Raw genomic sequence first — 25,872 nt, forward strand, 5'->3', positions numbered from 1 at the left:
CCTGCAGAGCAGACGTCAAACACTGGCCTTTCAGTGCTTAACTCGCTGTGCTCCGAGGGTCCCCATCATCTGGCAATATTGGGCTCAGATTCCAGAATTCCAGCTGTGTACTGGAGGTGAGTGGTGGCTGGCCCCTTCAGGCAAGTGATGTCCCTGCCCTGTCACATCACGGAGCACAGCTTCACCTGGGAGTATCACCAATTTGGATCCCTGTTTTGGACAATGTAGCTATGCTTTTTAGCAATGACGACAAACACAATACTGGGAACTAAATGAAGGACGAGTAGCCATGGGAGTCTAAAGCCCAGGGAGATCGGGGCGTGACTGTGATATCCTAAGGTGGGGGGGGGGGACGGGGCTTGGACTCGGTGAATGGCAGTCAGAAGGAAAAGAGACTGTGCAGAAAGTAGAAATGGCTGTGGAGGGGAGAGGGCGAAATCAAAGTTGACCCTGATGTCAAGTGCAGCGGTCTGGGAGCAGAGGGGATTTTTCAAACATTGCCCACCACCAGTCCGGTGGTGTCCAAGTTTTGTTTTCTTAGCAAATACTAACTCGGGAATACTGGCCGCACAGCAAGAAGAACTTTCCGGCCTGAAAATGTCTTTTTTCCCCTTCAAAGTGTAAGGCGATGCTCTGGTAGTCTTCATTCGCTGTGTCTTCAGAACCTACAAGAGAAGTCCATCGAGGAAGTCATCCTGGAGGGGAACTCGCTGACTTTTATTCTATCCTAAAAACACGGGGATCTAAAACCAGGCAATTGAGGATTTTAAGAAGGCAAATGTTATTATCCGTGTCTGTTTCCGTCATGAAACACATCCATCCTAATTGTTCCCAATGATTACCTCTCTGCCACCTTCCTTTCATCCTTTTTCCCTTCCGTTCTAAGCAACGATCCGGAGAGGAAAATAGGGGCCTTTTCTGAGACCTCGAGTGACCTTTATCTGTCCTTCACAGTCTCAATTTCATTTCCTAGAACGGCGGCAGCAACTGTCTACAACCTCAACCATGGCCTGCCTAGAGTTAAGGAGCAGAAGCAAAGCTTAAAGACCACTATGCACAGGTAACCCAGCCTCCTGCTTCCCTCAGCAGTGTGTGCTTTAGACCATTCTGTTGCTACGTGCTGCGGCGTGGATTCTGGCTCCTGGTGGGCCCGTGTGTGAGGCGTGGAACTGCTCCATTGGGTGGTCAGGGCTGTGACCTTTCAGAAGCAGTTGGCCGGGCCTGTCTCCCAAGATGCCTCTGGACTGGTGTGAACTGCCGGCCTTTCAGGCAGTCAGCGCTTCCTCAGTGATGCAGCCCAGGGGCAGGTTTAAACAATAGGTCTGTGTGCATTTGTCAGCTGGGAAGACAGTGGATATTCAACTGGCCAATGGATGCCATTTGCAGCTATTATTGTTTCTTTTTAAGCTTTTTGTTTTGGGGCTTCAGCGTAGTACACAGAGGAAGAAGGCCCCTAAAGCTGCCGAGTTCCAGTTCATTGGTAATATCTGCCCATATGTGGGAGGCCCTGTGGCACAGAGAAGCCTTGTGCCAATAGCTCTGGGCCTGCTGTCCAAGGCAACTCTGGCATTTATAAAAGTGAGTTGTGCAAGGTAGTCAGGTCCGTGTATTTTGGGGGAGGGCTCTTTTTAAGGATAAGCTCTATGCTCATGAACACAGAAAAGTGTAAATACTTTAGTGCCAGGAGGCTTTGTGATATTAGGAACGAAATGCCATCTGTCGGGTTAGAGGCTGACAGTTCCCGTATCAGTTGTATCCACCCCTCTCATTTTGCTCTGCTTCTTTATCTTCTCCAATGATCCAATGACTTCCCAAGCTGTAAATGGTGCCTTTCCCCAGTTCTCCCTGTGAAGATGGAAAAACCAATGCTTTCTCCTGACTCCTAGCAATTCCTAGGGTCACTCTGTGAAGTTTTAAAAAGACCACAGAACAGGATGGCATGCACAGGCCACAAGATGGAAACCGCTGCTGAGAATAATAAACCCGGGAAGGAAACCTGCAACAGGCCTTCCCGGTTTACAAAGTTCTCATTTGGAGCCTTCAAATTCTTTAAAAGCCACAACATGATCACTCTCCATCAAATTAGTTAATATTTAGTATTATCATTAATTTATAACTCTATTTTTAAGATTTAAGAACACATATATGTTTTTAAAAAATGATCTTGCAATACAGCCTCTGACAGCCATCCAAAAATTGAAAATGGTCCTTATATTATCACCTACCTTTAAGGTGATGGTAACAAACTACTAACTAACTAACCAACCAGTTGCTGTCAAGTCGATTCTGATTCACAGCAAACCCTTGCGTTCACCGGATCTTCCTCCCAAGGCGACTCTCAAGCCCCCAACCTTTCAGTTGGTAGGTTGGCTGTTCATACCCCATAAGGGACACCAGGAGGAAAGGAGGGCCTTGAAATCCAGCAAGTAGCGTACATCTGTGTCTATCTATACCGATACACATGCATGTGCTACGGGGCTTCAAAACGTTTGTGGAAAACGGAGTTACAGGATAAAGGCGTTTCCCCACAAACTTTCCGAGGCTACGCGGTATACAGGTGTGTGCGAGTGCGTGAATGGGATGGGTGGGTGTGCTTCTAACAGCGGATATCAATCTGCTCGGTAGGTCATAACAGCCAGAGGAGCTGTGGTGAAGAGCATTGGGAGCCGCTAGGGAAGCCAGTGGCCTTTACCAATAATGTCTGCGTAGATCTCCATTTTGTTGTGCTGCTGAGCCAGGGTGAAGGCTTCATGGTTACACTTGGACAGGACAAGAAACTGAATGGCGGACCCGTAGTCGCCTAGCTGCAGGAAAAACCTATGACAAAGAACTGTGATTAGTTTGCGTGCTATTTAAAATTCATTTGTGACTTAGAAAATTAAATATTTTTCAAACAGGAGAAACCATGCACGCATAAAAAGATTTTTCGGTAAACTGCCGTTCTACGTTATACACCTGTACTTGAAAAGCACAATCTCTTCATGCTGTCCACCACAACTTTTGCTATTAACGATCTCACTCAAAAACTCACTGCCACTGAGTCGATGCCGACTCACAGTGACCCTGGAGGGCAGAGTAGAAATGCCCCGTGACTTTCCAAGGCTGTCACTGTTTCTGGGAGCAGAAAGCCTCATTTTCCTTCCACAGACTGGCTGGTAGGTTTGAACTCTTGACCCCATGGTTAGTGTGGCCCAAAGGGGGACCATATGCCACCAGGGCTCCCGTGTCAACATCTAGGCCTAGGAACACAAAAGAGTAACTATTCCTTTCACATTGATTTCTTGGACGAGGGAGGGGAAGGGGACACTTTCTTGGACGGGGAGTTTGGGGAGAACACAACTGTGAGTGCATCCAGTTACCTGGCCACCATTTTGGCTCCGTCCAGAGACTGGGTCTCTCGCACGATGCTGACGGCTTTCTCGGGATGGTTGAGGTGGTCCAGGTAGATGCGGATGACACTGGTCCACTGCTTTGCATTCTCATAAGCCACAACAGCTTCTTTGTATCTGCAAGAAATACTTGGGTTTAGACAAACTTTCTTTCTTTTTATTTTTCATTTTATTGGGGGCTCTTACAGCTCTTGCCACAATTCACACATATATCCCTTGTGTCAGGCACATCTGTGCATATGTTGCCATCATCACTTTCAAAACATTTGCTTTCTACTTGAGCCCTTGGTATCAGCTCATTTTCTCCTCCTCCCTCCCCCATGAACCCTCGATAATTTATTAATGATTATTTTTCTCATGTCTTACACCGATCGCTTAGTTAAATTTTCTTATTAATGCGGCCATATTTAACAGAGGGAGGTGGGGGAAACAACGATTTGGAATACATTTCTAATTTATTGATGGCATTTGCTTATTTTCTTGAAAAATAAAGTACCAGAAATCATAACACCGAAGTCTGTGTTCTGTTTGGGAGTTGGGTAAAGTAACAGTTTTGTAATACTAGGAGGATCTGAAAAGCAGGACGAGCTTGTCAAACACACAGCCTTCTTCACCATCTAGCGCCACAGTGCTACCGTAGGTCCTCTAGATGGCGCTCAAGACCTCTTCTCGGCCAGTCCCCACCACGCCTGCCCTTCCCAGCCCACAGCGCATGGAGTGCCAACTCCATTTCCTTAGGTTACCGGGCTAAAACCAACACAGATTCATTGTCATCTAGTTGATGCCAGCTCAGAGTGATCCTACAGCACAGGACAGAGCTGCCCCTGTGGGTTTCCGAGACTGTAACTCTTCATGGGAGTGGAAAGCTCCGTCTTTCTCCCACGGAGTGGCTGTTGGTTTTGAACTGCTGACCTTGCAGTTAGCAGCCCAATGTGTCACCGCTGTGCCACCTCTACTTTAGAAAGGCGGAGGATAATAACCGTTCAGAATCTTTTAAAACATCATTACCAAGTGACTTCCAAAAACTTAGAGGAAGTTCCTCTGCTATTGGTTACATGTATGTAACAAGTGCATTTTGGCTCCACATACATTTTCCCCAATATGGTCGCTTATGATAGATTGTTACTTGGTGGAGTAGTGGAACATTGGGCTTCTAGCCACAAGGTCATTGGTTTGAAACCATCAGCTGCTCCGTGGGAGAAAAAAGGGGCTTTCTATTCCCATAAAGAGTTACAGTCTTACTGGGGCAGTTCTACCCTGCCTATAGGGTCACTACGACTCAGAATTGACTCAATAGCAGTGAGTTCCGTTTAAATTGTGACTTGAGTTGAATTCCTTTCGTAAGGTAAAACTTTTTTCCACATTTATTTGATAGTTGCAGATTCTCGTGTGGGACTTGCCCTTGATCCATTTCTCTTTTAGGGCTTTGACTTCCTTGCATTACTTTGTAGGAGCCCTTTGTAAAGTGAGGACAGTAACTAGCTACCGCTAGATTTAATACTACGTGTGGCTCACAGAGTGCAGCCAGACGTGTGGATCTGTGCACATTCCTCGTTTTTTCCATCTGCACCGCTGAGTTACCCTCCTTGATAAAATCATTACTGCAGTGGCCTGCCAAATTACATCAAAACCTCAACTTTCCACGGCTAACCCTCAGATGGAGAGAGGGGTCTCCACGGAAACATGTGAGGGAGGGGCTGAGGTAGAGGACGGACAGCATGTGTGGTCAGGTTGAGCAGGGGAGCGTGCGCTCTCTGCTTTGTCGTTTTCCTGTTGTCAGCTGCCAGCAAGTTGATTCTGACCCATAGCAACCCACTGTGACAGAGCAGCACTGCCTCGGAGGGCGTCTCAGGCTATGGCCTTTATGGGAACAGTCAGGCCTTTCTCTGGAGCAGCAGCTGAACTGCAAACCTTCTGGTTGGCCACCAAGCGTGTAACCGCTGTGCGCCAGGACTCTTGGCCTTACTGAGCCAAACCCTCTGCCCTCAGGTGATTCCGATGCCCCTCAACCTTACCCAGGCTTCTCAGGCAGTCAGTCGTGAGAGGAGCAGAAAACCTCATCTTTCTCCTCGGGGGTGACAGCGGGTCTAACTGCCCACCTTGGGACAGCCAACGTTCACCCAGTGGCGTGCGTCACCAGGGCTTGCAAACAGCAATGGCTATTATCATTTTTAAAATTTTAATACATCATTTTATTGGGGGCTCTTACAGCTCGTATAACTAGCCATACATCAATTATATCAAGCACATTTGTACATATGTTGCTATCATTTCCAAAATATTTTCTTTCTACTTGAGCCCTCGGTATCAGCTCCTCTTTTTTCCCCTCCCTCCCTTGCTAATTCATAAATTATTTTAATTTTCATATTTTACAGCATCTGGTGTTTCCTTTCACTCACCTTTCTGTTGTGCATCCCCCACAGGGGGAGGAGGGTTGTACAGCGATCACTGAAATTGGTTCCTCCTTTCTCCCCCTTCTCTCGTCACCTTTCCCCTACTCTCATGTTATCACTACTCTCATTATTGGTCCTGAGGGTTTATCTGTCCTGGATTCTGTGTGCTGAGAACTCTTATCTGTGCCAGTGTACATGCTCTGGTCTAGCTGGATTTGTCAGGTAGAACTGAGGTCACAAGAGGGGGGGGGGAGGAAGTATTAAAGAACTAGAGGAATGTTGTGTTTCGTTGGTGCTATCCTGCACCCTGGCTGGCTTGTCCCTTCCTTGTGACCCTTCTATGAGGAGATGTCCAATTGTCTCAGGTGAGCTTTGAGTCCCTTGTTTGCATCAATATGATTGCTTGTTTTGGGTCTTCTGATGCCTGATACCTGATCCCATCAACACATCATGATCACACAGGTTCGGATGCTTTTTCCATGTGGACCAATGGCTATTTAAAAAAACTGGCCTTACTTTTAAATTTGGATACATTGGTGAGCCTGTACAAACCTTCCATCCGCTTCCTTGGCTTTGGCATATTGCAAGTGAATCTTCGGAGAGGAGACATGAGGCAGAAGTTCACCAACTTTTACCCTAGACAGACAGGTGCAGAGAAGAGCGTCAACCCCACGCCCACTCCACAAGCAGCATTCTTCCGCCCAAAGTCACCCCCACCCTTGCTCCCCGCTGGGTAGCAGCAGATTGGGTTGTTGTTTCAACGGACCCCTAGGCCCATGAGTGGGAATGAAGATCGGCTACTAAACCAGGCTTTGAGTCCTCTCCCTGGGGGTGTCTCTGACCGGGGATTTCCGACAGAAACCAGGTGAATGTGGTCTTATTTTTTTAAAAACGTTACGAACATGAACTCATGTGAGAAGGAACAAGGGGAGAGCAGGCCCAGTTAGGGGCTGGACTGTGCAGGCGGGAGCAGCAGTGAACTAGGCAGTGAGGCATCCCCAGCAGCCACATTATTTCCCGAGCTGCCTTGAAGTAAACGGTAGCAGATTCTTACCAGTTCTTGCAGCGGATGTACACGGATGCGGCTTTGTCATAGTACAGACCTTTTTCATACAGTTGTGCTGCTTCTGAAAATTGCTGAGGTTAAAATAAGATGGTTGAAATACACCAGGCGCTGTGTACCCGAGCACGCGGCGTGCTGACCCGAGAAAGGAGTACCTTCATAGTCTCCAGGATGGCGCCACAGTCTCGTTTCAGGACCCTGCTGGGGTGTCTCAGGGCTTGGTTAACTCCTCGCCGTATGTCTCCCATCCTAATGGACATCTGGGCGACACCAGCCAGACACACCTCATCGTGTTCCTGTAAGTGGAAAGCACATTCTAACCATTCCGAGCTTAAGGAGCTGTGGGTGCATATGTTTCATAACAAACATTGCCGTCGAGTCGATTCTGACTCTTGGCAACCCTTGTCCACAGAGAGCGACAGTTCCCCAGGCTTCCCAGGGCTGTCACTCTGTGGGAGCAGAGAGCCTCATCATTCTTCCCTGGAGCGGCTGGCGGGCTCAAACAGCTGCCTTTGCAGTTAGCAGCACATGACCCACAACTCCATCCTCGCATTTCATACCGAACAAATGCTTTCGATCTGAAATTAGTTTAAGGAATAGAGTTTACTTTCAGCCATCTTTCTAGCACGTCCCAGGATTTTGAAAATATACTCAACATTTAAAAACAAAGTAGTTGTTACAAAGTTTGATTGTTTGTCTTCAAGATCCCGATCTTTGATGTTCAAGACCAAACTTTGACTACCCTTGTGGCGTTAGGGGGCAAGCGTTGGGCTGCTAACTGCAGGGCTGGTGGTTCAAAACTACCAGCAGTCCTGAAGGAGAAAGACGAGGCAGGCTGCTCTGGTAAGATTCACACTCTTGGAAACCCTGTAGAGGGCTGTATGCCTTGATATGGACTCTTGCTATAAAGGTGTATAAAATAAGCAATTCAATTGATATGCAGCATTTATTCTATAAAAATATTAAATAAAAAGTTCGATCAAATTGGAGACTAGTGGACATATTTAGACTTTTAAACAGTTTTTTTCAGAATTGCTTAGTTTATTAAAGATAATACTGATAACTAAGGAAATGTTCAAATAAGTAATCCATACTAGTAAGAAAGCAAAATAGGAAGGCACTCAATGACGGGTGGACAGCATTGCTGCACCACTGGGCTCCAAGTGGAGGGTGGTGCGGGACCGGGCAGTACGTCACTTCTGTTGGACATCGCAGAGCTACGAGCAGGAGCTCACTCAGAAGCACCTAACAACAACTAGAAAAATGTCATCTCTGATTACATATTATCCAAAGCAGCCTGTCCAGCCGAGGTTTCTGTAATGATACAAGTATTCTATGGCGTCTCTGTCTGAGATGGTAGCTAATGGAGAACTTGAAATATGGCTATTGTCATTTTAAAATTGAATTTGAAATCATTTCATTTAGATCATTAAAAGAATAGAGGCAGATGTGTCTAATGATTGCTGTATTCAAGACCAAAGATAAAAGATGAACTACATGGATGTAGCCAAACAAAGAAAATACCAAAAGCTCAAGGGCAAAATGAGCAAAAGCTATGAGGGAACTTCAAAATGTTTGTGAAAAAATGAAATTAAAACATGATTAAATTTCTCACAAATTTTTAAAGTCCCTTCTTATGTTTAGGCAATTCTTGCACATTAAAAAATACATACAATTGGGCAACAAATAGCGAAAATCACGCCCACCTTCAGTAATGGGCAAATTGGTAAGGATAAAATAGTGGATAACACTCAGTGTTGGTGAGAATGTGGGAGGAATGATACTCTCTCTATTACTGATGGGCGAACTACTACACTTCTTGTTTGTAAAACAATTGAGCATCATCAGCTATTAAAAGCACACGTTACAGCCTTGAAATCTCACCAAGATAAGAATATAGCCTTCAGAAGCAGTTACTCAGGTAGCTAATGATATACATACTAGGTAGAATATTTATTATAGATAGTTGATAACAGGGAAAACCTAAAAAAAAAACCCAGTAACAATCTTAATTCAGTAAGAGAGTGGATGGGAAAAAAAAGGGTATGACCATCCAGAAATGGGACACTGACACTTTTAAAAGTAGGGAACGAGCTTATCTATTGACTTGGCAAGATTGTGGGAAAGACCATGTGCTACTCTATACAGAGTGGGCACTCAGATGGGCAATTCCGTTCCTAGGGAAGATCCGTACAGCATGCTTGCACGAGACTCTGAATGGAAATATGCCTAAAACATCAACCGTGTGGCCATTAGGGTGTGGCTGGAGGAGAGGGTGTGGACTCTCCCTGGCCATGTTGTGTAGTCTTCAGATTGTTAAAATAGACTACAATGAGTTTGTATTACTCTTGTAATAAAAATGCTAAAGAGAAAAGATAAATATTTTCAACCTTTACAAGGTATCACCCAACTTAGAACCCAAGTTTCATGATACAATGTAGCTTACTGAGTTAAAATTTGGGGAGAGGGTAAAGTATCCACTTTCTAGGTTGATCTTAGAAGAATTCAACATGGCCGATGGCAGGCTAGAAGGGGCTCTTATGAACTGGGAACGCCAAAGTGGTTTCCAAGGGGAAAAGGGGGAAAAAGCCTTATGAAAATCATAGTTATCATTAGGAATAAAAAATCTTCCAACCTGGATGAGAAACTCACAGTTAAAAATGCACTAGAAGACAAATTGTTCTCAAACTGACAAAAACAGTGTCATCTTCAGTTGTTAAGAGTTTAAAGTTGCTCATAAACTGAAAGGGGCTCACCTACTAACCAGTGAACAATTACAATGCAAAAAAGATGGTGCTTTTAAAAATGGAAATGAAGTAAACCCATGCAGGATGATTATGTACATCTTACCTTTATTCAAACTTACCTTATTATCACCTGTTATCCCTTTCTCATAATGAGTCAAAGCATTTACATAATCACCCCTGCAAGAAAAATCAAGAGTGAATTTTCATACATATGTAGATAATTTATTTATGCAGACAAGATGTAAGATCATCTTTGCCACTACGTTGCTTCAGCTCACAAAAGATGTGACATCCGCGACACACCGTGGGCATCTCATGTCAGAGTGTGGCCCGCTGTTACTCTGCTACTGGGAAAAAGTTTCCAAGCCAGACCATACTAGACTGTAAGGCATTTCCTTTGGGTAAGCCAGATATTTTTGGAATCGGCATTAAGTTTATGGGCTACTTTGGTTATTTTCTTCAGGGCACTAAATGGCAACGGTGACCATAAAAGCGAATGCCTTTGCCAAAAAAATGTCCTGCCATCAAGCCTATTGCAACATTTAGGTCGAGTAGAACCGCCTCTGTGGGTTTCTGAGACTGTCACTTCTGACAGGACGGGAAGGTCTCATTTTTCTCCTGTGCAGCGGCTGATCGGTTCGAACGCCTGACCATTGGCTAGCAGCCAATGCATAACCACTGTGTTACTGGGGATCCTTTGGCAGTGATCCAATATTTAGAAACACAATGTATATTGAGAAACTCTGAGTTGCTGTTGACTAAGTGAGGATAATACTGAGAGGTCTTGCTCTTACTCTGATAACAAGAATTACTTTCAAGTAAAAACATGATTGCCATCACAGATGTTAACAAGGTTCTGTACATTGAGAAAGTACACTTATTATCTCAACTTATTTTCATTATTTGGGATAATTCGGTCAGTGATTTGCCTAATGTCTTTTATGAGAGCCTTCATCCTCTGAGAAACCATCTCTTGCAGAATAAATTACTCAGTTCTGGAAAGAGTAATACTGGGGACCTATCTTGTTTCCACCATTTACCAGCTGAGACAAGGTCCTCGGCCTCTGTGGATGTAAACAGGCTTTACTGGAACTGAGAGTGTTCTGCTATTACCAAACTTTTGTTTGGTGAACCCAGGACAACACAGTCACAGTGGTCCTGAATGGAAATCCCTACTGTGCTGGACTCAGTGTAATTGGATTAGATGTCTCCTGACAACAGGAAAGAGTCCCTCCTTCCAAAGTCTTGGGTTTTCTGTGGCAACGAGCTCAATTAGGAACTGCTAGGCTATGCTTCTGGAGCTCACGCTTTATTTTTATGGCACTTCAGCACACTCATTTCATGATTGTTTTACTTTGGAACTCTCCCATGGATCCAATTCATTCCCCTAATCCCAGACCAGAGAGTGAAATCCTTCCCAGATTTAGCAGTTTGCGCCTCCTTCAATCTCATCAAGGGCTTGGATGCAGAATGAAACAGATTGCAGGAATTGAGGGCAGACCTAGTGCCTTCAAGGCCAAAGTCAGCAGCTGGTGGCTGCTGGGAGACCTAAATTGGTTACCATCCTAGCAAAGGCCAGGATGTGTGCCTAGATCAGGGTCCAGGAGTCAGCAGACAACGGCAGAAAAGCTCTGGAATTGGTAGCTCCATTGGCTCCATCATCAAGTGTTCAGCAGGAAGGGCAGAAAGCAACAAAACAGGGCTCTTAATCGGCCTCCTGTTCAGAATTTGTTTCAAGAGCTTCAATTCCCGTGAAAATCAGACTTCAGGATGGGTTGAGTGTGTACTGGGGCTTCAAAAAGTTCATGAAAAAAAAAAAAAGGAAAGCTAATGGGATTTTCCCACCAACTTTTTGAAGTCTCCTAGCATCTGTGCTGACCTGGGATATGATGGGTCAGCTCTCTGGTCTTTTCAACATAGGGGTTTTGTCTCCGAGATCCAATCACCCCCAGGATGAGTGGAGACGGAAGAGACATTGGGCCTTGTCACTTGTATTGTGTACTCCGTGATCCTAACTTGCCCTTTGTAGCCTCTGGGCTTACTTTGTGAGGGCAAAAATACGGCTAATTTAAATCAAGGTTGATTAAGAAAAAGCGAAATCTCCAAACAATTGTTACTTTTAGAGTGCAAAAACCCAAAATGAGGTAGTCTGGTTAGAAATGAAAGAGTTATTTTGATAAAATTAGATAGAATAATTTCTACAAGTAGAATTTGTGCACCAATGTTCTCATTAAATCTAAAGTCAACATGAAAAGATGGAATTATACAAAAGTATGCTTTAAAAAAAGGGGAAACATTAAAACCATATTATCTTTGTTTAAAGATTATTCCCCATCCCTGATCTCGCTATTTTGACATTGGAATGTGTTTGATATTGAAATGGAACAGCCGTCAAAAAGAAGTTCTCTGGTGGTCGGACAGAGAAGACCAGAGTGCAGTTGTACTTGCAGAGACACATGTAGACTTATTATCTCTGTTGGTATGCTGCCTGGTAATGCAAGACTGGGTCCCCAAACAGCGACTCCAGTGGACTAGTGGACCACACTCTGAGACCAGAAGAGTTAGAGGGTGCCCAGTAATCTCTACCAACTGCTCTGAAAAAGATCACACTAGCAGGTCCTCGATAGACTGGGAGAAAAGTGTAGACTAAAACTCAAAACAATGACCACACACACAGGTCAGATAGACTGGTGGGACCCCAGACTAAATGTCTAAAAGTCTAAAACTGAGCTTACTTCCATGAGAGAATAGTCAACCATTTAAAATCAAAAGGGCAGCATTTGCCCCAGGACTGAGTGCAGAGGGCTAGAAAGGGCAGAGGAAGGGAAACCATAAACACGAGGAGGAAGGGGGTGGTGCGTGGAGGGCAGGATCGCCATGGGTGAGCTGAATCCGGAAATGAGTGTGAACTGTTGAATGGAAGACTGTGATCTGCTCCTAAACCTGCACCTAATTCGCAATAAAAAGTCAACAAACAAACCAAACCCCTGGTCTCTAAATATCTCTAAAATTAGATTCTCATGTGGTGTTGAGATAAAAATTGATATCTACTGCAATTAATCATACTAGGAAATTCTTAATCTCTCAGGCTAGATTGTAGAATTAGGTAGGAGTGATTTGAGAAGCCTATTCACTGATCATAAAGGATTATTTCTTAGGCAGTGGATATCCCTCTGTGAAAAGATTCTGGCTTGACTTCCAACACTAACTGTCTAGTTTCTACTCCACGTGCAATTCAACTCTAAAAAGAAAGAGTGATACTTTTAAGCAGCTAGAAGGTGGATCCTAAACCCCGGTGCTTTCCACGGCATCTTGAAATTACACTGCAAAGCCTCAAAGTGTTAACAGAGCCGAGGAAAAGCAGAGCACTATTAAAAGCAATATTATAAATTTACTATTGATTGATAGTTCAAAATACATATTATGAAAAACAGCGTGACACCCCGACACTATGCCCAAATCCTGACAGACACATGTGATTCAGAACAACATGGAGACTCTAAAGCAGTGGTTCTCAACCTGTGGGCCAAGTCCCCTTAGGGGTCGAATGACCCTTTCACAGGGGTTGCCTGATTCATAATAGCAGCAAAATTACAGTTGTGAAGTAGCATTGATAATAATGTTATGGTTGGGTGGGGGTCACCATGACATGAGGAACAGTATTACAGGGCACGGCATGAGGAAGGTTAAGAACCACTGCTCTAAGGGAAAAATGCTTAGGAGAGAACTTAGATTTTTTGATGCTGAAAATAAAAGTTAGTAAACATATAGGTCGGACAACACTGATGAGATGTATGTTTAATATACATCTCTTTGCTTTTGCTGAAAGGCAATTATCGAATCAATGGAGGACCTGATAATTAAAGGCAGTTTAAAATCACAGATAGATAGTACTTAGTCCTCATTGAAACCTGTAAAAGTGAGACTTACGTGAATTCAAGTTGAATAGCATATTCTTTGGATATAAATGGTATCTGGTCTGGGGCCAAACGCTTTGCTAACTGCAAAGCACTGTCCCAGTGTTGTAAGTCCCTTCTCATCTGTTAGGAAGAAAGAGGCCTTCATTTAAAATGAGCAATGCGTTTGTAAAGCATCAGTTTTAACAAACATGATTACAAGAAACGTCTTGCTTCAATAATAAAATGCAATCTTGGCAGTGATAGGATAATAACATGCACTTTCAAGGGGGGGGGGCTATATTCCTCAGCAGAGAGAACGCTGATCCTTGGGGTGGGGGTGCACAAATAAGTCTTCCTTCCTATGATGGCTTGCAGCCCTCCAAAGCTTTATCTTACCTGGCTAGATATGATTCTTTATGGCTTGATTTTTCTCAATAGAGGGAGAGGAAATAGGTTAATTTAAAATTAATCAATCAACTTTCATTTATGTTTTCCCAACACAGAGGTGGTGATTAAAAGAGGTGTGAGAAACACAGTACTGCAGGGTTTGGGGTTACTGTCTGAGACCATCTGAAGCTTGCTATCACCAAAAGAGGCAACCCCACCACCACTGAGTCGGTTCTGACTCCCAGTGGCCTGAGAGGACAGAGCAGAACTGCCTCGCGGGGGCTATGGAAGCAGAGAGCCACCTCTTTCTTCCCTGAAACGGCTGGTCACTATGAAGCTCTGACCTTTTGATTAGCAACTGAGTGCTTCCTTACTGTGCTACCAGGGCTTAGGATGAGTAATGAAAAGCAAAACAAAAATGGCCTTATCTGGAGCCTGTAAGGCAAAAAAGAGAGCTGCCCCATGGGATTCCGGTACCGTCCGTGTTTTCCCATGGAGCGTTAGTGCTTTCACACTGCTGATCTGGTGGCTCACAGCCCGCATGTAACCACCACACCACGCGGGCTCCTAGACACACAACTATGCTTGAGTTCACAAGTATGGCCTTATTACACCACCACCGACGCCCAGGAGACCTACAGAAGCCGATGCAAAAGCCTCTCTACATGCCACCAAATCGGAAATATAGGTCACTTGTCTTTCTTCTGCTTCCAGCGACCTTTCTGCGTCTGGCACAGCACTCCAATATAAACTACCCACTAGAGAATCTTGAAGTCCTTTTCTTACTTTAGGCCTACTCGCTAGAAAGCCACGAAGAACAAACATTTTAGGGGCTAACATCTTTGAGCACTGTTCTTCGGCATTAGCTTCCGTACTTTTTTTTTTCCTTTTAAAAATAATTTTACTGGGGGCTTGTACAACCCTTACCACAATCCGAACATCCATCCATGTGTCACGCACATTTCTACAATTGTTGCCATCATCATTCTCAAAACATTTGCTTTCTACTTGAGTTGTTGCTATCAGCTCATTTTCCTCCCTCCCCCCGAACCCTTGATAATTTATAAATTATTATTATTTTGTCACGTCTTACACTGTCTGATATCTCCCTCCACCCACTTTTCTGTTGTCCGTCCCCCAGGAGGGGATTATATGCAGATCCTTGTGTTTGGTTCTCCCTTTTTACCCCACCTTCCCCTTTCCCTCCTGGTATCACTACTCTCATTATTGGTCCTGAGGGGTTTATCTGTCCTGGATTCCCTGTGTTTCCAGTTCCTGTCTATACCAGTGTACATCCTCTTGTCTAGTTGGATTTGTAAGGTATAATTGGGCTCATGATCGTGGGGGAGGAACATTAAAGAACTGGAAGAAAGTTGTATGTTTCATTGGTGCTATACTACACCCAGACTGGCTCGTCTCCTCCCTGCAACCCTTCTGTAAAGGGATGTCCAGTTGCCTACGGATACGTTTTGGGTCTCTACTCCAACTCCCCCTCATTCACAATGATTTTTTGGTCTGGGTCTTTGATGTCTGATACCTTAACCCATCAACACCTTGTGATCATACAGGCTGGTGTGCTTTATCCATGTGGACTTTGTTTCTCAGCTAGATGGCCACTTGTTTATCTTCAAGCATTTAAGAACCCAGATGCTCTATCTTTTGATAGCTGGGCACCATCAGCTTTCTTCACCACATTTGCTATGCACCCACTTTGTCTTCAACAATTGTGTTGGGAAGGTGAGCATCATGGAATGCCAATTTAATAGAACGAAGTGTTCTTGTATTGAGGGAGTACTTGAGTAGAAGCCCAATGTCCATCTGCTACCTTAACACTAAACCTATAAATATATGCACATAGATCTATTTTTCCATCATCATATATAAATATATTTACATATGCACACGCCTATATTTAGACCCCTATAAATGCCCCTTGTCTTCTGTTTCTTTCCTCTATTTCCGTTTACTTTCCTCTTGTCCCACTATCATGCTCAGCCTTTGAGTTTCAGTAATTCCCCTTGGTTACATTGTCTTGATCAAGCCCTACCAGGCTTCCTACACCCTCCTTGCCAACGATTTTGGATCACTTGTTGTTCCCTTGTCCCTGGGTTTGTTAATACCCACTTCCTTTCCTCCACCTCCTCCCATGTCACCCTGGAACCGTCCTGTTGTTTTTTCCTCCAGATTGTTTATCCTGTCTATCTTATCTAGATAGACCCACAGAGATAACAATATGCACAAAAAATAATACAGAGCAAAACAAAGCAACAAAAGAAAACAACAACAACAAACCAATGACACACAAAAAAAGAAAAGCCTGTAAACAGTTCAAGGTCTATTTGTTGACCTTTAGGAGTGTTTTCCGGTCAAAAAACAAAAAACACTCACTGCCATTGCGCTGATTCCATCTCATTATGACCCTAGCTAGGTTTCCAAGGCTGTAAATCTTCAGAGGAACAAACAGCCTCATCTCTCTCCTGCAGAGCAGCTCGTGGGTTTGAAGGGTGGACCTTGCAGCTAGCAGTCCAATGGTAGCCTGACAGCACCATACAGCTTACTCTGTAAGAGAGGGCCTTTTCCTAGCCCCATTTCAGATGCAGAAATGGAGGCAACAGAGGCTGCGTTTTGTACCTGGGGTTGACAAGCTTGTACGAAGCAGACCTAGGCAGCTGGGCTCTACTCTGACCTCTTTGCCGGGTGAACTCGCATGAGTTGTCAGAGAAGGTAAAAGGAACGACAGGGGCCAGTCACCTGTCCATTCGGAAGCCACGGGCTCAAACCTCACACGAATCTCTTACTACACGGCCAGGGTCCAGAGCCCAGTGCTGAGAGCTACGAGGATGTCTTTGTCCTCAGCCCTGGAGCCGTGGGCCTACTTCAGTGAGCACCAACTCAAGGGTGCTCACTGGACGCAGACAGCCACGTCTCAAGGGTGAAACCTTCTCAGGTGTTCCCAGTGGTGTCACAGAATACCAGCACACGTATCCAAGTTTTCTTCAGTTTAGTTCACTTGGAATTCAGAAATTAAAACTTGCCGTAGTTCTGAAATTAGTAGCAAAAACATTTCAAACCCACCCCCCTCTAATTGTAGAAATGCTGGTTTGAAGCAGAATAATCTCAATCAAGACAACAGCTACCATTTGTGTGTCTTTGTGCTATCAATCAGGCAGAGTGCTAAAAGATCTAATATCTAATATCAGTTTAGGTCCCCGTAACAACTCTGTGGGTAGATGTTGATACCATCCCTTTAAAGAAGTGGGTCTTGGGCTCAGAAGTATTAAATCACTTGTCTGAGGTTACACAGGAGCCCTGGTGGCATAGTGGTTACTCACTGGGCTGCTAAGCGTAAGGTCAGCAGTTCAAGACCACCAGCTGATCCAAGGGAGGAAGACAGGGCCTTCTCCTTCCATAAAGAGTTGCAGTCTCAGAAACTCAGAGGGGCAGTTCTACTCTGTCCTGCAGGGCCCTATACGTCAGAATCGACTCGATGGCCCTGAGTATGGTTTGGTTTAGTTGAGCTTACACAAAGCTGAGATTGAAACCCAGTTGGGGTTATGCTTTTGGCTGCTAACCACAAGGTTGGTAGTTTAAACACAGCAGCTCTGTGCAAGACAGATGAAGCTTTCTGTTCCCATCATGATTTAGCGCCTCAGAAATCCACAAGGACAGCTCTACCCCGTCTTCCAGGCTCGCAAGGGCAGGGAGTGCTTTGGAGTTTGGTGTTTGACTCTACAAGGAGGCTGGTGACAGGGTGGGGTTACCAGTTAGGCTGCTAACGGCAGGGTGGATGGTTCAAACCCATCACTCGTCAGTGGGGACCCTGGTGGCTCAGTGAGTTACATGTTGGTCAGCTGATTTATGGGAGCACGATAAGGTCCGCTGCTTCGTTCAAGACTTGCAGCCTCAGAAAGCCTCGGGAGCAGTTCTAGGCTGTCTTGGCGGCTGGCTGTGAGTCCGAATGGACTCGATGGCAGTGAGATTGGTGCTCCTGGGGTCAACTGTAAGTCCCTGTTCTTAGTCACGACCCCCCGTTGCCCCGTCTCCTTCCTTCTCTGTCCTGGGACTCACGACTTCCCTCCATCCGGCTCTCCCTCCAGCAACACTCCCCTCTGGCAAAATGAGCGGGGCCCACCGCTCCCTCGCCTGCCTCTAGAAGCCCAGGGGAGCAAGAGGAGAAGGTGCCTCGGTTTTCCCATCTTGAACCCAGCATTCACAGGGGGTTGTTGTGAGGGTGAAATGAATTCATATATCTGTCCCATGCTCAGAACAGAGCTGGCACACAGTGGTATTCAAGAAATGCTGGCTCCTGCTGTACAGCTCCGTAAGGGACAAAATCTATTCTTTTTGGGTGCATTTTGATTTTTAATTTATTTGGTCATAGCAGAAGACTATGGCTCTCATGCCTCCACAGAACACAGAATGCAAAGAGTATTTTTGAATCGAGTGACTAGTCAGGGGCTCACAGAGCTGAACTGCATTCGGGGCTGAGAGGCAGTGGGCAGCGAGTCAGCAGCATACACTGCTGGGACATGGGAACTATACCAAAGGTTTGAATCCCTTTGCAGGTGCTTCATCCCATCTTTATCTGCGGCCGTACCTCCAGGGCAGCCATGGGGCAGCTGGACGCCAGGTACAGGTCCTGAGCCAGGTTGAAATCATTAGTAAACATGGCAAGATGTCCTGCCAAAAGGTTGTGGTCCTCTATGCCCTGAAAGTCAAAGCATTTTTCTTTATTATTTTAACCTGTGCATCACATCATTCCAAATCCGATCACGCCAAGCAGAACTGTACAACTGCTGCCATCATCAGTTTCCTTTTCTACACGGGCTCCTTGACATCTTCTCCCCTTCACCACACCCCCGCCCCCAAACCCTGATTCTGCTTGCTGTCTCTATCGGCTCATCAATCCTGAGTTTCATTTATCGAAAAACATATACAGCTTCAAGAGGGTGCCAAAGCATTCTTGATGAGATGAAACACCAGGTTAGATTTTTTAAATTTTATTTTAAAGACGTTCAGTAGGAAGTGGCAGTATTCAATCGATTCACATGTCTGAACTGGGTAAGAACCACCACAGAAATATAAAAATATTTGAACAAGCGGTATTTAAATCTGAGCTGAAGATTCTCATAAAATGCCACGTACCTTTATTTGGTCCAGGGACATCACTATGCCAACATTCCCAATGGCCCGATACACTCGGATCGCAAACTCCACTTCCATGTGATGCAGACAGGCTTTGGCCAACTCATTCCAGGCAGCATGGTCATTCAGGATCCTGCACATCTCCCAGGCATCCGGAAATCTACACAGCACACACACTCAGTCGGATAGCTCTGCATTGCCACCCGTTAGGCAAATCCAGGTGACATAGAATTGAATATCACGCCCTAGGTGCACTATGCAAAACCTTTCTCAATGTGTCCTTTTAATTTGTATGTTATGAAAATAATACACTTATTTGTATTGATAAAAGTTTCCCTTGACTTTCCTTGATTAATCTGAATCTACTCTCTGGAATTCCTCCTCTCAGAACTCTCACAATTTAAAACAATAAACATTTTACTGCGGGCTCATACGGCTCTTATAACATTCCACACATCCACTGTATCAAGCACATTTGTACATAGGATTGCCATCATCATTTTCTAAACATTCACTTTCTATTTGAGCCCTTGGTAACTCTCAGGATTTTGAGAGATGACAGGATTAATGGTTCAGTCATTGATTTGTTTTAGTTAATTCCTAGACAGAACTTCTTTTTGAGTGCAATCTAATTAAGCTGGCTGCCACTGTTACTTGACGTGGAGTAGATTCTGACTCTGGAGACCGTCTGTGCAGAGTAGAAGCACAGCACATGGCCAGGATTTCCAGGCTACCACCTTCTGAGGGCACACGCCTTAATTCTGGAGTGCCCCTCAGTGGGTTTTAACCATCAACGTTCTGGGACTCTAGTCTTGGTCACGTTAGACATTTAAAATAGAGGTGAGCAAACAGGGGCCCACTGGCCAAATCCAGTCACTGCCTCTTGTTATAAATAGAGACCTAGTGGAAGCCAGTCGTCTCCAGTCGGGTCCCTAGGTGTTGTCTATGGTGGCTTTTATGGTACAACAGCAGAGCAGGGTACAGCCATGTGTCCCACCAAGCCTGAAATACTTACATCTGGCCCATTTCAGACGTTTGCCTACCTCTGGTTTTAAAAATGGAGAAAAAGCTCATTAATTTCCGCCCCCCCCCCTTCTTTCAGGCAATGCATTGCACCCATCCACTCCTCTATGCTTCTATCTACCAGCACACATTTGTTGAGATCTCCTGTGTGTCGGGGACTGAGCTTGGGAGCAAGACACAGAGATAAAGGCACGCTGCACTGCCTCTGAGGAAGTCCTGATGGGGAAGGGAAAGAAGCAGAAGCAGGAGATCGTTTAGCAGCGGCTTGAACACAATATGGGAGGTAACCGAGCAATTGCACGGTGTGACTCTACTGTTAAGTGCCTGCCTTGGATTCTCTCATGGAAGTACCCCAACACTACATGGAGTTATCCCTCTACACTCCATGCTATTATAAGTCGCCCTGCAAGGCAGGAAACTAAGGCCGAGGGACCTGAAAAGTCACAAAGCTGTTGAGTGGGATTATTACTCTGGCCCTGAGGCAACTTATCAGTAAGGCTCCCCATCTCTAGCCTGCCAGTGGTGGCGCTGGAGTCTGGGAAGGCTTCCTGGAGGAGAGGAGGCCACCACTGACTGGTGGACAATGAAGAGTTACTACATTCACAGTTAGTGGAAGCGCATTCCAAGGAGAGGGAACACGTGCCAACGCAGAGGAGGATGGAACAAATCTGGAACTCTGGTCATCGTGCAGCAGAGAGGAAGTCAAGCAGGGGCGACAGGTAAGGACAGCAGTAAGCCAACCAGTATGTCTGGAGCACCATGCTCAGGTCCAAGGGTGGGAGTTTTTCCAAAGGCAGTAAGAAGTCACCAAAAGATCTTCATGGGGCAGCAAGAGCATCAGATTAAAAAATTCAAGAGTGGGTGGAGAACAGATCAGAAGGTCATGAAGCAATGGAAGAGGAAGCAGGAAGGGGGTAGCTACAGTCTTCCAAGCGAGAGGTAGTGAGTGAGGGTCTGTGATGGCAGGAGAAAGCAAATGGAGAAAAGGACCTGATATGTGTATGTGTGCATATGCACATGTGATTACGGTAAGCACACACACCGGACATGGGAAGAATAGGGACCTGGGGGAAGATGGGGAGTTCAGTTTTAGACAGGGCTTCTTTGAGGAGCTCAAAATGGTCAAAAACAAACCAACCAACCAACCCAAGGCCAACTCCACTGGCATCAAGTCAATTCTGACTCACAGCGACCTATAGGACAGAGTAGGACTGTTCCATAGGATTTCCCATCTTTACACAAACACTCAACTTTGTCCAGGGGGAACCTGGCAGATTGGGAGTCTGCACTTCAATTAGCCCCCAAACTCCTAATCCACGACATCACAAGTCTACGGTAGAAACACAGAGTTGGCATCAGCCCCACGTGGATGGCACTGAAGCTATGTGAGTAGAGCTGAGCCAGGAAGAATTAGAATGAAAAGAGAGCTCATGAGATGCTGATGAACTGTGACCTCCCAAAGACGGCAGACCATCAGACCCACAGAGAACTCAAAGGGACCCCAAGAGGTAAGAGAAAGCACAAAAGGGGAAGTCCCAAGCAAGGCAAGCTCCAATGTTATGATGATGAAATCAAGGTATGGTTGAAAGAACTACACAATGATTGAGCTATCTGGGTTCTTCTACCAGGAGCCCTAGCAGTGGGTGTAGTGCTACAGGTTGAGCTGCTTGCCACCAGGTCAGCAGTTTGAAACCACCAGCCACTCTGTGGGAGAAAGATGAGGCTTTCTACTCCTGTAAAGAGTTATAGTCTGGGACACCCACGGGGCAGTTCTACCATCTCCCAGAGGGTTGCTATGAGTCAGAATCTACTTGGTAGCATGCATTTGCAGGGTTTTTTTGGGGGGTGAGGGCAGTTCTTACAATCCTTTTTGATCTGAAGGACTTTTGTTGTAATACACCACCAACAATGGCTGACAGGGATTTCCTTTAGAATTATGTGCACATCCATATCCAAGAGCTTCTCTGAGCCTCTGGACAATCTAAACCAAGGAGCTTTCTAGGTGCCCAAGTACAGCCGGACAAAACGAGATACACGCGGCTACCCGCAGCTAGTTTCCTGGGATTTGCCCTTGGCCTTTAAAGCCCTACCTTTTCAGCATTAGCGCCTGCGTCAGCATCTGCCTGAGCTCCTCCGGCCCCACGTCTTTCAGAGAGTTGCGGAAACTGTGGGTGCTGAGGAAGATGTTGTTGACTTTCCCACTCTGCGTCTGGCACGTCAGCTCTCCGTTATACAGCAGCAGAGGTTTATGAGAGAAGGGGACTTTGGTGCCACCGGCCAAAATGACCTTGGAGCCTAAATTGTAAAACACACATCTTAGCGCTGATGGCCAGTACTCAGCGGCACAAACACCACACAGGCCTGTGTTCACTTCACTGCACCAGAGGCTTGTTTACCAAAAAAAGCACCCCCCCGCCCCAGAGGGATGAAGTACCTACCTTGGATAGCATCCTTGTGAAAGACGTATGTGTACACCTTATCATCATCGTATGCAACAAACACACCTTTGTCCATTGGCCAGTTGTCCCAGAGAACACCTTTAATTGTTGGTGAAAAATCGGGAATTTCATAAGTAGCATCATTAACCTACGAGAGAGGACGTGAAGATGTGTCCCGCATCTGTGTTTAAATCGTTGTCATCTGCTTTGGCAGCAGTCTGTGCCCGGTGTCCAGGGGGGTCGGCCTAGTTCACCAGCCCCTGTCTACCCCAGCCTTCACACTCCTGTCACAGTGGAAAGGAGGAAACTTTCATTTCCTATTCGAACCCTAGCAACGCAAACCTGCTGCCACTGAGTGGATTCCAACTCCTGAGCCACAGGACAGAGCAGAACTGTGCCCGGAGCTTCCATGACTGCAGCTCTTCACGTGAGCAGACAGCCTCGCCTTTCTCCCAAGAAGCTGCCAGTGGTTTCAAACTGCTGGCCTTGCGGCTCGCAGCCCTACTCCGAACCACTGTGCCACACGGCTCCCACTGTCTTAGCCTAGGTCTGGCTTCCCAATGGAAACCGTACTCCATGGAAACCAAAGGTTTCACCCAGCACTTGGGGAATTGGTAGGGAAGCCACAAGTCTAGGTGCAAAGCTTCGGGTTACGAAACAAAAGGTGAACATATTCGTGATGACAGATTTAAATCGCGACACACCTGTGTCTAGAAAAGTTTCAGTAATACTGAACACAGAGCATTTAAACATAACTTCACTTGAATTTAAATAAATTCCCTTAGGCATATTTGATTCCAAAGGCGTCTTCACAATATATATTCCAATAAACGCAGTGTCCTGTCTAGCAAGTGAATCCATGTAGGCAGTGGAAAACAATCCACCCTCTTGTTGTGGATTCAGAAAGGCAGTGAGGCTTGTAGATCCTGGGTGGATGGCTTGGAAATACCTGCCTCCTCCCACTCTACTTTCCTCTTATATAAGAACAAAATATCAAATTTCCCCAAATAGTAATCCAAGTTATAGGGCAGTATTGTTCAATTGGTAGCCCCTGGCACTCATTGCTGCAATGTGCCTGTCCAATGTGAGATGCGCACTTGCAAAGTACACATTAGGTTTCAACAACTTAGTATGATAAAAAATGTAAAAACCTCGCTAACAATATTTTAGTATTGATCACATGTTGGAATACTAACATTGAAAGAAAACAGAATTATAATGAATTCTACCTGTTTCTTTTAAAAATGGGACTAGTCAACACTATAAAGTTAACCAACCAACCCAAAACAACCCAAACCACTGCCATCGAGTCAATTCTGACCCACGGTGGCCCTGGAGGACAAGGCAGAGCTCCTCTACAGTTTTGGGGCTGTACATCTTTAGGGGAGTCGGCAGCCTGATCTTCCCCCAAGGAGTTGGCTAATGGGTTTGAACCACTGGCTTTGCAGTAAGCAGCCCAAGGCTTAGCTACTGGACAGTGCTGCTCATCAGGTATGACGCCAATCACTTTTACACACTCTTGTGCTGCTGCTAGGGTTTTGCATGCTCTTGTTGCTGTTATTAGGGGCCATCGACTTAATTTTCCATCAAGTACAGCGACAGCAGAACTGCCCCACAGGGTTTCGTGGGCTGCCACCTTTTCAGTGCCCAGCCAAGAGACTGAATTTCTAACCTCACGTCTCAAAGACAGATACGACAGTTCCCATCCTAATCTGGCAGATGAAGAGATTGAGGCAAGGAGGAATTTCCCCCAAGCCACACAGCTGACAGGCCGGAGAGCTGGGATTTGAACCTAGGCTGCTTGGTGCCGGAGCTCACGTTTGGAACCACAGTGCTATATGACTCTCACTTTGTACACGAGGGACGAGCACACCAAAGCCACTGGACTGGAGGCAAGACAAGAAGGCACAACCCGCAGACACCACGCATTAGCTCATTAGTTTTCACACATCCATCCTACAAGGCCGGATCTCCATTTGACAGATGGGGAAACTGCGAGTGCCATCCATCTGAGTTTACAGATAGATGTGCGCCAGGTTGATACGGCGTTCCTCAGGGCAGGCAGTACCACCCCGGGGTGCAGGAACCATCCAGGGGCGGGTGGCAAAAGCAGAAACCTACTGGATGGTGGGCTTTAGCACCAAAGTGCCAGGGAGAGGGTGCGGCGTGGGGAAGACAATAGCACCAAAGTGCCAGGGAGAGGGTGCGGAGTGGGGAAGGCAATAGCACAAAGTGCCAGGGAGAGGGTGCGGAGTGAGGAAGGCAATAGCACGAAGTGCCAGGGAGAGGGTGCAGAGTGGGGAGACAATAGCACAAAGTGCCAGGGAGAGGGTGCGGGGTGGGGAAGGCAATAGTATGAAGTGCCAGGGAGAGGGTGCAGAGTGGGGGAGACAATAGCACAAAGTGCCAGGGAGAGGGTGCAGAGTGGGGAAGACAATAGCATGAAGTGCCAGGGAGAGGGTGCGGAGTGGGGAAGACAATAGCACGAAGTGCCAGGGAGAGGGTGCAGAGTGGGGGAGACAATAGCACAAAGTGCCAGGGAGAGGGTGCGGAGTGGGGAAGACAATAGCATGAAGTGCCAGGGGGCCACTGAGTACTTTTTTCTTCTGAAAAGTGGCCGGTGTTTGGAAACCTGTTTTAGGTACCGTCATGTGGGTTCCGGCTCAGTGACCCGACGCACAACAGAAGGACACACTGCCCAGTCCTGCGCCGTCCTCCCAATTGTTCTTACGCCTGGGGCCATCGGTGCAGCCACTGTGTCCAGCCACTGTGTCAAGGGCCTGCCTCCTTTCACAGTGCATTTACTTTACCAAACATGATGTCCTTCTCCAGGGACTGGTGTCTCCTGACATGTCTCAGGTAGATGGGGCAGAGTCTCCCCATCCTTGGCTCCAAGGAGCATTGGGGCTGTACTTCTAGGATAGATTTATTTTTTGGCACTCCATCCTACTTTCAGTACTCTCCACCAGCACCATAACTCAAGTGCACCAACTCTTCTTCAGTCTTCCTGAGACAATGTCCGACTTTCCCATGCATAGGAGGCAACTGAATAGACCATGGCTTAGGTCTGGCGCACTTCAGTCCTCAATGTCACGTCCTTGCTTTTCAACACTTCAAAGAGGTCTTGTGCAGCAGACATACCTAATGAAATGCCTCATTTTTGTCAGTTGTCTGCTGATTCCATGAGCACTGACTGTGGATCCAAGTAGGATGAAATCCTTCATAACTTCCATCTTTTCTCTTTTGGGGACCCATGGTTTACATCACTCATATCATTCGTTGGCTGTGTGGCCTTGGACAAGTGCAGGGGCAGTGAATTACTTAATGTGGCTCTTCTAGCCAAAGTCTCTGCTGCTCCCACCAAACAACATTTTACCGTTTGGGTCTG

The 25,872-nt window shown here is 46.0% G+C and overlaps 1 protein-coding gene across 1 annotated transcript in view; it reads right to left on the reverse strand.

Moving 5' to 3' along the window:
* WDR19 (WD repeat domain 19) overlaps nucleotides 1–25,872 on the reverse strand; it is a 94,034-nt gene that overhangs the window by 23,354 nt on the left and 44,808 nt on the right. The window contains exons 16-27 of the mRNA XM_075544428.1: nucleotides 22,485–22,632; nucleotides 22,137–22,341; nucleotides 19,024–19,183; nucleotides 18,476–18,586; nucleotides 13,523–13,632; nucleotides 9,712–9,769; nucleotides 7,001–7,141; nucleotides 6,837–6,919; nucleotides 6,335–6,418; nucleotides 3,360–3,506; nucleotides 2,693–2,817; nucleotides 553–665 (exon numbers count right to left, since the gene is read on the reverse strand). Of these exons, the coding sequence (XP_075400543.1) occupies nucleotides 553–665; nucleotides 2,693–2,817; nucleotides 3,360–3,506; nucleotides 6,335–6,418; nucleotides 6,837–6,919; nucleotides 7,001–7,141; nucleotides 9,712–9,769; nucleotides 13,523–13,632; nucleotides 18,476–18,586; nucleotides 19,024–19,183; nucleotides 22,137–22,341; nucleotides 22,485–22,632 (1,485 nt within the window). The remainder of the gene's footprint in view (nucleotides 1–552; nucleotides 666–2,692; nucleotides 2,818–3,359; nucleotides 3,507–6,334; nucleotides 6,419–6,836; nucleotides 6,920–7,000; nucleotides 7,142–9,711; nucleotides 9,770–13,522; nucleotides 13,633–18,475; nucleotides 18,587–19,023; nucleotides 19,184–22,136; nucleotides 22,342–22,484; nucleotides 22,633–25,872) is intronic.

Source organism: Tenrec ecaudatus, chromosome 3 (assembly GCF_050624435.1).
Source record: "Tenrec ecaudatus isolate mTenEca1 chromosome 3, mTenEca1.hap1, whole genome shotgun sequence".
Lineage (NCBI taxonomy): Eukaryota > Metazoa > Chordata > Mammalia > Afrosoricida > Tenrecidae > Tenrec > Tenrec ecaudatus.